At 41.6% G+C, this 12,637-nt stretch overlaps 3 protein-coding genes across 3 annotated transcripts in view; 2 read left to right on the forward strand and 1 right to left on the reverse strand.

The window, feature by feature from the left end:
- The window catches only part of LOC130174418 (neuron navigator 1-like), a 98,395-nt gene extending 95,570 nt beyond the window's left edge, over window positions 1-2,825 (reverse strand). Inside the window, exon 1 of the mRNA XM_056384214.1 lies at window positions 2,743-2,825. The gene's annotated coding sequence lies outside the window, so the exon portion shown is untranslated. The remainder of the gene's footprint in view (window positions 1-2,742) is intronic.
- Window positions 1,579-8,627, forward strand: csrp1a (cysteine and glycine-rich protein 1a). The gene is made up of 6 exons (XM_056384282.1): window positions 1,579-1,888; window positions 4,912-5,021; window positions 5,596-5,764; window positions 5,940-6,069; window positions 6,149-6,245; window positions 8,135-8,627. Exons 2-6 carry the CDS (start codon window positions 4,913-4,915, stop codon window positions 8,209-8,211), a joined length of 582 nt encoding a protein of 193 aa, XP_056240257.1. The 5' UTR covers window positions 1,579-1,888; window position 4,912; the 3' UTR covers window positions 8,212-8,627.
- Window positions 8,628-9,664: 1,037 nt separating this feature from the next.
- On the forward strand, window positions 9,665-12,071 carry phlda3 (pleckstrin homology-like domain, family A, member 3). Its single transcript, XM_056384286.1, has 2 exons — window positions 9,665-10,382; window positions 11,502-12,071. The coding sequence occupies exon 1, from the start codon at window positions 9,953-9,955 to the stop codon at window positions 10,379-10,381; it is 429 nt and encodes a 142-aa protein (XP_056240261.1). The 5' UTR covers window positions 9,665-9,952; the 3' UTR covers window position 10,382; window positions 11,502-12,071.
- The last annotated feature ends 566 nt before the right edge of the window (window positions 12,072-12,637 follow it).

The raw sequence follows: 12,637 nt of genomic DNA on the forward strand, positions 1-12,637 counted from the left end.
CGGTAGAAAAGGGATGGATGGGAATTACAGTGCTGCCCTCCTGATAAAACCATTGTTGTATTGTTAGTGAAGTACATGGTCACTTTAGTTATGAATTACAGGTGGAATTTACAAGAACTGACAACCATAATGAGTAGACTGACTACATATAGGGCTGCGACTAATAATTGTATTCATTATCAATTCTGCTGATTATTTTCTCAATTAAAATGAAACATGCCTAGTTTATTTGAAGAAAACAGCAAATCCCCACATTGGATATGACGGAAAAAGCTAATATTAAATAAATAAATAAATAAATAAATTCTTATAGTTGCCGATGAATTATCAGGCAATCAACTGACTATTTGACGAATAATTTCCGCTATTTTAAATTAATAATGCCCATTATCTACAACCAACTGACTGCCATTATTGCCCTCCCTGCAGGTAACTTATATCAATTTCTACACAAAACTTCCTAAAATATTTCTAAAAATGCACATCTGAAGTTGTCATCTTGGACTTCCTGTTTTCTTACAAAACAATTAATTCAGAAAGTAATCTCCAGATTTAAGTATAATGATAATAACAGTTGCAGCCCTGCATCCTAACAAACAGCAGTAATGTGTTGGTACTGTTAACGCACATACAAATAAGTATCTCACTGTTTGTCTGTAGGCCTTTTTTTTACTGATGTTCAGTTCCCACAATGACCACATGATGGTAGCAGATATCAATTACTGTAGAGCTGAATGCTCATCATCCACTCTGCTCTCTCCGTCTGCATTAGCAAGCAGCTCCACAGTCCATTTCTTGTAATGCCTTCTCATCCATTAAGCATATCTGCGTGGCCTTTAACAGCTAGTCTCCAAAGGTCATTTAAGGTTGTGGTGATAAAGTACAAAGGCTGGCATTTCTTTGACACCGCATCTTATTTGCTGTGTAAGAGGGAAAACAGCTGATTTACCGTCCCGACTCTTCAAACTGATTATCTGTTAAAGGTTAACCTCTAGACAGAGGTAGAGCGAAGAATTTTACCGGCTCATAAGATTAAACTTGGAAAGAGAAGAAAGAGAAATATCCATAGTTAAACAAAATCTGACAACATCAAGAATAATCAGAGGGTCATTCAGGGTCATATGTACTGCTCTATAGGAGGAGACTAAAGTTATTCTCCCTATATTTCTGTAAACAGTCCTTCTCTCAGGTTTGGATATGACACACTGCATGTGTCTGTTAACCCTCACCAGGCAATCTCAGAATTTGCAGGATGCTTTCAGACAAAGACAGACAACTTAAACACTATAAAACTGCTTCAGCAATGTGGAACTCTTGTTGATTGTCATGTAAATCTCTCTCACAGCTCAGGAGATGATCTCATGTCAAGAGAAAATGTTACACAAAAGTGTATGCCTTTGTGCTACTTTATACTTTTTCAGCGTATGGTTTATCTTCCTGTTCTAGCACCAATTCTTTTTAGGCATAAAATATTTCTACTGTGCAAGACAATACATAGTTCCCTCCCCATTCACCCTCTCTCTCCCTCTCTTTCTCTCTCTTACTTGCCCAGTCAGCCAGAAACTCCCATTTCTCAACACACACTAAGTCTGCATACTGGAATGGCAACAACAGAGGCGCCTCCCCTTGGGCACATCTGGAACAGTGGAAGAGCAGAGAAGCACATAGCAGCAGTCTGTCTGAGCCTGTTTCTATCACTGGACAAATAGGACCAAGTCACAGAATTGGATACCGTTCTCCTGCAGGCTAAAGGTGCAGCTCCTCCACCTAACTCCGGACCGGCTGGTTTCCTGAACACACTCTGGCAGCTGCATTAACGCTACTCGGATCGAGGAGTCAAACTTCAGCCTGCCCATCATCACTGACTGACAGCACCCACTAACTGCAGGTAAGTAATGTTAATATATTACCACCTACTTAAGCGTCCTGCTTTCTGTTTGCCTCTATCTAATTTCCTTGTCTTTCTGCCGATGCATGATGGGAAAAACACTCTGCCACTATATAAAAGTACTTTCCCTAAAGCTGTAGTGCAAGGCAGTCCAGAGGAGGCTTCTTTGTTTGAAGAGCTATGGCGTGTTAAAGTTAAAAGAGGTATCACATGCTAGTTTGGCTCAGAAAGAATTCAGTTAAACAGTAACTCAACAAAAACAATAAGACCTGATACAGCACACAAAGATATTTATGCTGTCTGCTTTAAGTGGCAAAATGAACAAGCTGAAAGAGAGTCCTCTGCAAGTCTTACTGATATTAATCTGGAAAGCCTAAATCAGACAGATGTCACATGCATTCACATCAACTTCATGAACGGACTTCCTGATCTGCACCAAGTTTGCGCTCCCTACCTCTCTTTTGCTCTGTTTCATTTGAGCATTCTTGTACAACTCACTGTGTCCCTGCATGCTTAAACTTGCAGGGCCACCATTATCATGTACCACATTTTATCCTCAAGCATACAGCACAAATAACTGAACAGATACCTGGATTATAAGACCAGCAACCATGACCCTCATCTTTCTCAAAAAAACTGCCCCTAGTGCTCTAATACTTTCAGCCTGTTGAGTGAGAATGCTCCTGCCAGTCACGTCAACTCTGTATAGCCTGTCAATATACACTGTCAGATGACGAGTGATGACAAGTCAGAGCAGCCCATATCTGCACGAATCTAAAGACATATTGACTAACTTCCCCTGCCTCCTTTCTGAGATAACATGTTTCGTCATATTCTTCTTCATTTTTTCTCACCTTCTGCTCTACGCACTTTATCCTGGAGCTGGGAGCTTGGAGTTGGGAGTCATTTTCACATCATGACACTCAGCTCCTGTCCAAGCTTCTGCCTTCTTCTTCTTCTGCTCATTGATCGTCTTGCCTTCAAAATTTGCTGTAAAATGACACAAAAGAACGTTATTTGACACTTCTGACTCACCACTTCAATGAGTGTTTTCCTAGCTGGGCTACTGGAAAGCTCCAAAATGATATTTTTCCTCTGGTAAAAAAACATTCCAGACATTTTCTGCTTTTATTGGCATTCACTTTTGTTTCCAGGAATGTAGAATACACAAACTACCAGCCTTTACATAAAATAATCCTGAAAATGCCCATTGGTATCTGTGTGGCTGTTAATATGAATTCTCTCCAGCAGAGGCCTTTGACTTTACTCCATGTTTCACATCCTGTACGTCTTCAGTTTTGTGGCTGGACCGTATTCAGTTCAAAACTCTGTGGCTACGCTAGGTGTAGTTTTTGAGTTGCCTTCAGTTTCACTTTTTGTCATTTTAACTGACTTTGAACCCAGAGCTACGAGACAGCAAAAAGTACAAAGCAAAAGACTCAATGATCAAGCAAACACAACCAAATTATTGTACTTTTTTGTATTTGCTTTTCATTAATTAGCTTCCCTTAGTAGCAGCACTTCAATATGGTATGTGATAGACGATGTGCAAATTATTTAATACTTGAGAATCCTGATAAATCTATATGTTAAGCTCTTTTTCTACCATATAAATAATATCTATGTAACACTAATACATTCATACAGAACAAATCGCCTGGGATGACATTCACCTACAATCCAAGAAAATATTCTAAGAGAACTGCATTACTTCTCCTCTGCAGTTAATTAATTCCATATCTCTTTTAAGATTTCACTGTCTGGCCTTTAAATAACCCCCAGAAATAGACTGAAACAGTTAGTGCTTACAATGACAGAAAGGCACAGTGCACTCCACCCAGTGCTTCACTCTGAGCTAAGATTTAATATCATACCATGAGCTCATATTCACATTAAGTACTATTCCGGTGTCAGAAGCAAAGAGGTTATGTTTAATTTGGGAGTGTTGTATTTATTTTTGAAGGAACGGTGAGAGACAGTTTGGTACGTCCAGGTTTCTGTGTGTGAGTCACGGGATGATATAATGAACTGTATATTCTGACTTGCTAAAGCAAAAACATAAGAAACAGGAAGCGTGTCCAAGGGTGATAGGAAATGGCCTAACTTTATCAAACTCTGCACTGCGAGCTCAACTCCACCCTCTGACCACTGAAAAATGAAAAAAAAAAGAAAAAGAAGCTGCCCCAGGTAGAGCTGCAGCTTCTTCCTCAACATATTTCCTTCCTGATAAAACAAACGTGCAATCCAGATTGAAGGGTCCGGTCTGAAGTGAAGCAGAACGAGACAGACGGTCAGGCAGGCAGGGAATAGACGGTGTGAGCCAGGGGCAGGGAGGTGGGAGGGTTTGCACGGTCAGGAATGTGGACACACGAGAATGGACTGGGAGGGTCATGCTGGGAAACACACTGGGTAGTAACAGGCACAATGCCAGGGTCTTCCACATCACACCAACTTAAAGGCTCCTCACAAAGTCACATTTTCCACATTGGCTGTCTTAAGTTTTCAAGAGAGAGCAACTTTCATCAACTTTCAAATAGGAACCCCCCCCCCCCCGCTTCTGGCTTGCTGGTCCTCCTACAGAAGCCACAGAGAACTGGCAGGAGTGGAATTACAGTCTCTGGGCCTGGTCTGACAAACCCAAAATTACAGGCAACCAAATATGGACGTTTAAATGGATTTCTTACAACACAAGCTCTTGTAAATGTGTTTCCTTGATGGCCACGTAAAGGAATTTATTAGTTTGTTGATCCATTTGTTTTTTCCATTTAAAGGCTAGTTCCACACGTAGCCTAAATTAAAAGGCCTCTCAACCAGGCCAGCCTATTCCCAGTTTTTAACCATCTAAATCACCATCAGCTATCCCTCACTAAAACACAGATAAATAACTCTGGGGTGGACTCTTTGCTCAGGTAGGATTATGGACAATATTAAAAAATTTAATAGTCTTCTACACATCAGACTAATCACAGTGCGTGTGTATTTGTGTGTGTCTTTGTGTGTTTGTGTTGGATACATTACTGCAGGATGCCATTAGGAGGAGGAAACAAGTGTGGCCGCTGTCAGAAGACAGTTTACTTTGCGGAGGAGGTACTCTGTGACGGGCGGAGCTTCCACAGGTCCTGCTTCCTGTGCAGTGAGTAAACTCTTTGCTGCTTCCTGTGATTGTCAGTGAGGAAATTGCTGAATTTCTGACACTTGTCATTACAGTCACAATTAATACTAAACTAATGTGGACTGTTGCTCATATATTCCTAAAGAAAAACACTAGAAGAATGATAACTTACCCACACTTACAGTTAAGTGTATTTTTTTTTTCTGCATCTTAAAAGACATACACACATACCCTTTGAATTAAAAAATTCTAAAGTAACTACATAAATATACAAAATGAATACCGTTAAAAGAAATGTATTAAAATCCATAAAACAAACAAATTTTCTCTTTGCCTCAACTTAAAAAAATGTGTAGGTTCATGGAGTTCTGACTCGAGTTATTTGTGTTGCTGCGTCGTAATCAAACATTCCTGTGATGGAATTTAGATGAGAACATGTCTCTTTGGGAGAACTGTTCCATAAAAGGAAACAGTTAAGCTTATTTCAAAACATGAATGAGCTCAAAAAACATGTCCACAAATATGCAAAACAAGGGTGTGTGTTTGTGTTTGTGTGTGTTTGTGCGTGCATGCATGCATGTGTCTGTCTTTGTAGTGGTGTGTGGGAAGAACTTGGACAGCACAACTGTTGCTGTTCATATGGATGAAATCTACTGCAAGGCATGCTACGGAAAGAAATACGGGCCAAAAGGCTACGGTTATGGCCAGGGTGCAGGGACCCTGAGCATGGACAAGGGAGAGTCTCTGGGTATAACACATGAACAGTGAGTCACACACACACACACACACACACACACACACACACACACACACACTTCTTGATATCTTTTAAATGCCCTTTATCCATGTTTATGTTCTCTCTCTCTCTCTCTCTCTCTCTCTCTCTCTCTCTCTCTCTCTCTCTCTCTCTCTCTCTCTCTCTCTCTCTCTCTCCATCAGACCCGGTCCTCATCGCCCTACCACCAACTCAAACCCATCCAAGATGGCTCAGAAGTTTGGAGGCTCAGACAAGTGTCCTCGCTGTGGCAAGGCCGTCTATGCTGCGGAGAAAGTGATTGGAGCTGGGAGTGTAAGGACAAACACACTCATGCACGCACAAGCATGCAAAAATGAGCCCGTTTTAAAATGGATCTTCTATTTATTTGCAGTCATGGCATAAGATTGGATGTTTCACCTGTGCCACATGTGGGAAGAGCCTCGAGTCAACCACACTAGCTGATAAAGACGGTGAAATCTACTGCAAAGGTAAAACTTCACTGTCTTCACCTCCTGTATAAGAATGACTGCAGATGAAATCATAGTATTGCTATGCAAGTATAAGGACACCGTGTCTCTGATACTGAATAAGCAATCTTCAACACATACTTGACCTTTTCTTATCAGACTACTGCCATGGGTTGATGTCAAGCTGTTGACTTGCACTGTTGTGCAAATGCGAGTTTAACATTGTAGATGAAAAGGTTTTGTAGTTTTACTGGGTTTGTTTTCTGACTTTGGTCTTTTAATGGAACTGTAATACCATTCCCATACAACAATGTTCGCACTATGAAGTTATGGTTGAGAGCTGCAGCCAATAATCTATTTATTGTGAGGGACTTTACAACCTTTGGTAGCTTTACTTTACTGACTGTTTTCAATGCTGGTCCAGAGTGCTGAAGCCAGGGGGGATGACCCATGTTCATCCATTCAGGCTGCATTAGTCTGAAAAAGAAGTGATATAGGGGATGCACACATCAGTAGTTTGACTACTAAAAGAGCAAGATTGGATGCAATACTAAAACCTCCAGGCTTAACAGACATTTTGGTAAGAAAATGAACTGCTATGTTTTGTTAGTAGCTTGTGAGTGGATGACTGGATTGTAATAAACACAACAATACAGCAGAGGGCCCACTAACACAGAAAAATATCCTCAAGAACCCAATAACAATATAAGTATCAAAATACAGCTCAAAAGCTTGTTATACTCCGTCCTTAAAATTAAAGATTTTTGTGTATATTGAATTGAGAACATACTGATCATTTTGGCTTGGCACAACAAACTCTTAACTCAAATTTTTTTGCCTCTACCCAGTATTTGTATGGTACATATTAATTCATTGATATTCACATCACATTTTTGTGAGTACTTACCAGCCTTATACCATTAATTCCTATAAATAAAATTCATTAATTGGCACAAATGGATTTCTGAACAGATCTACTGGGCACAGTGGGGTCTGGGGGCGCCTGGGCCACAGCCTCTTTAGATTTTGTTATAAAGACACAAAACTTAGTTAAGACAACAAAGACAGGCAAAACTATCCCAGAGACAAAACAACCACTTACACAAAAGACACAAAACGATTGCAAAGAGGCGCAACACAACTACAACAAGATGCAAAATGACAACAAAGAGACAAAAAACGACCACAAAGAGATGCAAAACAACAACAACGTGACACAAACCAACTACAAGGAGATGCAAAACAACAACAAAGCGACAAAAAACTACAAAGAAATACAAAACAACCACAAAAAAGCACAAAACACAGCTGAGTATATAACTAATCCTAATCCTCAAACATTCTTCTGTATGATAAAAAGATTTACCTGTTGCAATCCTTCATGTAAACAAATAGCCTAGCTAACATTAGCAACATTATTTAAGCCCCGGTTGGTGCCTCTTATACATCAACATTATCATACATTATCATGGTTAGAAGAGTTTAGTGTTTACCTGCTGTGGATATATGACGGTGGAGGAGAAGTTTGCGGATTAAAAGTAACTTTTGATTTCCTTTTTGAAGACGACGCTAACGTTAGCTTATGACTCGTAGCATCTGATTCGACAGCTCAGGTAAACTTAACCTACGATACTGAGCTACAGATTCAACGTTTATCGCACCGATTTTCAGATAACCCCCCCTCTCAGATAATCCTTATTTTATTTGTGAAAGCATAAAAAACATCCAATCTGGACTAAACGTTTTTGTGTTTTCAACAGACTGAACCAACTTCAGCATTATTTGCTGATGGCCAAATGGGGCTAATTAAATGGGGCTAGCTGGTTCTAACTCATGATGTGAATTGTATGACAGGACATGATGTTGATTCCGAAGCGTGGCGCCTTCTGACATTATTCTCTGTCTTTCAGGGTGTTATGGCAAAAACTTTGGTCCCAAGGGATTTGGATACGGATTGGGCGCCGGGGCGCTGGCGCACACGCAGTAGAGCCGACTAGTTTCCACAGCACTGCGGTACAATCTTCTTCCTGCAGAGGGCAGATTGCTGCCAGTAAACATGTAGGCTACCTGACACACGCTTGATTAAAAAGCTGCTTTATAAACTCTACAGTGGAACAGATGCCACCATCTTAGTCGCATACAAGTTAAAGGTGTTTAATTCTGCTTTTATATTAATCTTGACCCATACATCACACTCAATACTGAAGTATCTATCTATTTAGAGCTGCTTTGATGATTTGCACTATCTGGTCTAACTGAAATGTATCATCCTCTTATTCTCTTGTCGGGCTGTTTTTCTCTCTCCAAACGAAATCTCGGTATCACAAGATTCACAACATGTTGCCTGTTTTTATGTTATGCCTTCCAAACAGCATGATAATAAATACAATGGAAAAAAAATAATGATTTTGGTGCCAGTTTTTTTCTTAATTGGTGCAAACTTACATAAGAACATATGAGTGAAACTATATATATTTAAAGAACGCGGAAGTAATGTAGTTTAGAGGGCGATGTTGTGTGTGTTTCAGTTTCAAGGAATGACACGTGTTCATTCCATTCCTCACATAACACCACAGTGACACATCATGCTGCTGGGTCTGCATAAGGTAAGTCTAGCATCTTGTAAGAGTGAGGGAATTACCACTTCACTCCACCCACAGAGCTCATCTGTCACATTAAAGCCATGTTACCATGAAGGATGTGAAAAAAAAGAATTTGCCATCGATTTGCAATCGTTAACCTTTCCTTCATACAGCACGGCGGGGAAATGAAACCTTAGAGGAATAAAAGTTTGGTATGAAAATGTGGACATTGTCTCCACTTAATTTTACTTTTACCATAGTTATGTTAAGTTGCCTTTCAGCATTTTCAGACACACCCACTATTATTTCAGGGTATGTTAATGTTGTATCTATATAGGCAACAATTGGAAATGTCTGTCCCCAGCAGTTCCTTACTGACACATTAAACCAATTAAAAGTAACGATCAATAATTGACCTATTAATTATCATTCTATATGCTCAGTAAAAGCATGTCTTCCTTGCATTTTGTTTCTCTCTCACACAGTCAAACATTACAACATTTGACTTCTTATCCACCCTTATCCTCCCACACACATTCCAGCTCTCAAACAGAGACAGGAGAAAGCTGCTTGTCATAAACACTCCTTGGAGCTAAAAGTGATTTAACTTATTTCTTTAAGTTTAGTCATAGTGACAGGTGCGAGCTTGTGTGGTTGGCAGCTTTTTCTGGGCAGGTGCCCCGAGACATAAGTGGGAGGTGGGTAAACCCACCGACCTGTATTTCAGTTAACACATAAACACCACACAGAGTGCTGTAAAACACACACGCGCGCGCGCGCACGCGTAGGGAATTTCATAGACAGGCCGGATCTCCTGCTGTCGTCACCGGGAGGAGGCGGTGTGGTTCCAGTTTGTGGGGGGGAAAGGTCCACAGAGGAGCCGGGCATGTTCAAACATATCCACGCAGACCAGCCTACCAAGCTCCACGGTGCGCTGTCATTGCGCACGGATTGGATCTATTCACTGACAGTTTTTGTGTAGGCTGCCATTACAAATGCTATAGCTTCAAACTGATATATTTTTTACCTGGTGGACTTTTAACACTGATAACACATGAGATATTTAATTGATTCATCCTGAGGAACACCACTGCTGGACACTTCCTAAGTTTGGGCTCTGTCTCAGGACTGTGGCTCAGGCTGGCCATGTCTCTCCCGGTGAAAGTGATGAGAGACGGGAGGCTGGAGAAGCGCAGCAGCGGGCTCCTCCAGCTGTGGAAGAAGAAGCGCTGCGTGCTCACCGAGGAAGGACTGCGCCTGCAAAACTGCAAAGGCGGCGGCGGCGACGGTGATGCTCCGGGCTTGGCGTGGAACTCCAAAGCCAAGGAGCTCCGCTTCGAGCGCATGGTCACGGTGGACTGTGTGGAGTACAAGCGGGGGCTGGTGTACTTCACCGTGGTCATGGCTACGGGGAAGGAAATTGACTTTCGGTGTCCGCAGGAAGGCACGGCGTGGAACGCGGAGATTGCCTTGGCACTGGTGCGCTATAAGAACCTGCAGGCCATTCAGACCGGGAGGAACCGACACCTGTCCACAGCACACCTGGGCAGCACAGGGGAGGATGTGGAGCTCTGAGGTAAGGGAAGGTGAAAGGTGAAATACACTGGGTTTGTAATAGGCTTTAAGATTAAGATTTCTCTTCCATTTAGTTAGTGCTGTATGAAGGCTTAAATGTTATTAATTTTGGGGTTTTGGAGATTGAATGTAACACCACACCCTCCAGTAGCTGGAATGTCTCGTGTTCTTTCTCAGTACCAACTTTGAGACTGGCAGTCAAACTCATGTCAAAGCATCACTGAAAACCCTCAAAGGAAAAGGTAAAATTGTCCCCACTTCCTTCCAGAGGTTTTCAACCATTTGCCATCAAAGACTCAAAGGCTCCAAATAGTGCAGCAGTGATAATCTCCTCCTCTGTGGTAGAAGAGGTGCTAATAGCTGAAACAAGTTGGTGAGGCGATTGGATGGAATGAAAACATCCAGACTCTTGGGGATGAGGCGGCACATGGCTGAGAAGCCCCCAAGCCTCGGGTTACAATCATGCTAAAGGTTATTTACAAGTTGCACTTCAGTGTTTAGATGTTCCACTGTGGAGTCAAAGTCATGTCAATGTTTCCTTACCACGGTCATCATCATCTGCCTTGACTGCACCACAGTCTTCTTACGACACAAACCCACTCTCACTTGAGGACATAATTACGATGCAATGTGAGCCTCCAAAATAACATCTGCCCGCCTCTCCCTCACTAGGCAGCCATATTTTTAAACACACACAAACACACACGCACACACGCACACACACACACACACAGCCATCTCTTATGTATTTAACTGACATGAAGACGATTGAGCACGTGGTGTGAACAGGGCCGAGTGCCCCATGTATCTTTTCAGCTTCTCAATATTTAGGCTGTTGTCATACGACGACAGTGTCATGTGCTGAAAGTGTGAGCTGAAATCTCAAATGTTCATGTACCGAGTGTGTAAGTTTGAACTATGAGCTCACAGTCCAGGAATCCACGCCGATGCTTCCTTAAGAGAGCTGCAGTAGTCAAGTGCCCAAATTAACTTAGTAGCCGTGGTAACAGTGTGATATAACTCACTACAAATGCACTTTGTCGTGACACCATCGGCTGCCATCAGTGTCCAACATATAAAGTAACATCTGAATATTAAAAATCTTTCCTTTCTTCCTCAGGCCTTTCTATTTCCCCGGGAGTGAACCAGTCAGAGTGGTGAGGGGTAGAAGACGCCAGATCCACCGGCTTGATTCTGTGGTGCACAGCATGATGGGATATACAGAACGGCCAACAGCTATTACGGATTAATGGACTGAGAGCAAGTGCTGCAGACACTCTTGTATTCCTATGAGCGTAATCACAATGTCACACAAAGCATAGGAACCTGAAGTACTGTAAGCATGGATGTGTTTTTTTTCTGTCATTGCCTGACAGAAAGGAGATCACTGCATAAGGAAAAGATCCCTTTTGGACAGAAACTATGGAGCCGGGACACTGTTTACACCTGTACCTTGTGCCTGAAACAGGAGTCATTTTGTTTCTTCAGTCTTACTTTTGATGGAAACTCATCGCCAGTTGACTGGCTTTGAAAACTTTATAGACTGAATAGATTTGCATGTTTTTTTTAAAGCTGAACATGAAGAATAAGTATTTTGCTCATATTATTATATTCTATATATTTGCTGCAACCGTGTACAGTATTACATGCTCAAAAATATAAAATAAATCTTTTCAGTAATCACAAAGTACTGATATTTTTCACTTGAGTTCATATTTCTGTACAAAGCTTCATTACTCATATATGTCTCTTAGTGTGAAACAGTCAGTTGCAGTTTATTTTAGGTTCAGAGTATTAATTGCTAAGCTTGCCTGTTTGCAGTTGTGGTGTAACCTTGCTGTTATAGCCTCTGGAAAATACACACACCCCAGACACATAGACACACGCACTGTGGCCAGGACACCTTTTGTTCTGAGCAGTATGGAGGACTAATGAGAAGCTCAGTGAGCCTGAGGCATACCAACATCCACCCACACATATTCACCTACAGGAGCTTATGTGCACACCCAGCACGAAATTTAGCAAGGCCTCTGCATCAGCAGACACTCGTTAGTGAGGAATAGCATATATTGTGCATTCAAGCTTGTTTTGTGTGTGCGTGTGTGTGTGTGTGTCAAGAATATAGCAGTCTGTGTACGAGCTGTGTGTGGTTGTGGAGCTCAGTGCAGGTCAGGGATAAAGGGCTGATTGTGTAGCAACTTCTCTCGTTTCTCTGGAAAACCCCAAAGCCAGCCACACCGCATGAGTCAGCAAGGG

The sequence above is a fragment of the Seriola aureovittata genome, chromosome 9 (genome assembly GCF_021018895.1).
Source record: "Seriola aureovittata isolate HTS-2021-v1 ecotype China chromosome 9, ASM2101889v1, whole genome shotgun sequence".
NCBI lineage: Eukaryota > Metazoa > Chordata > Actinopteri > Carangiformes > Carangidae > Seriola > Seriola aureovittata.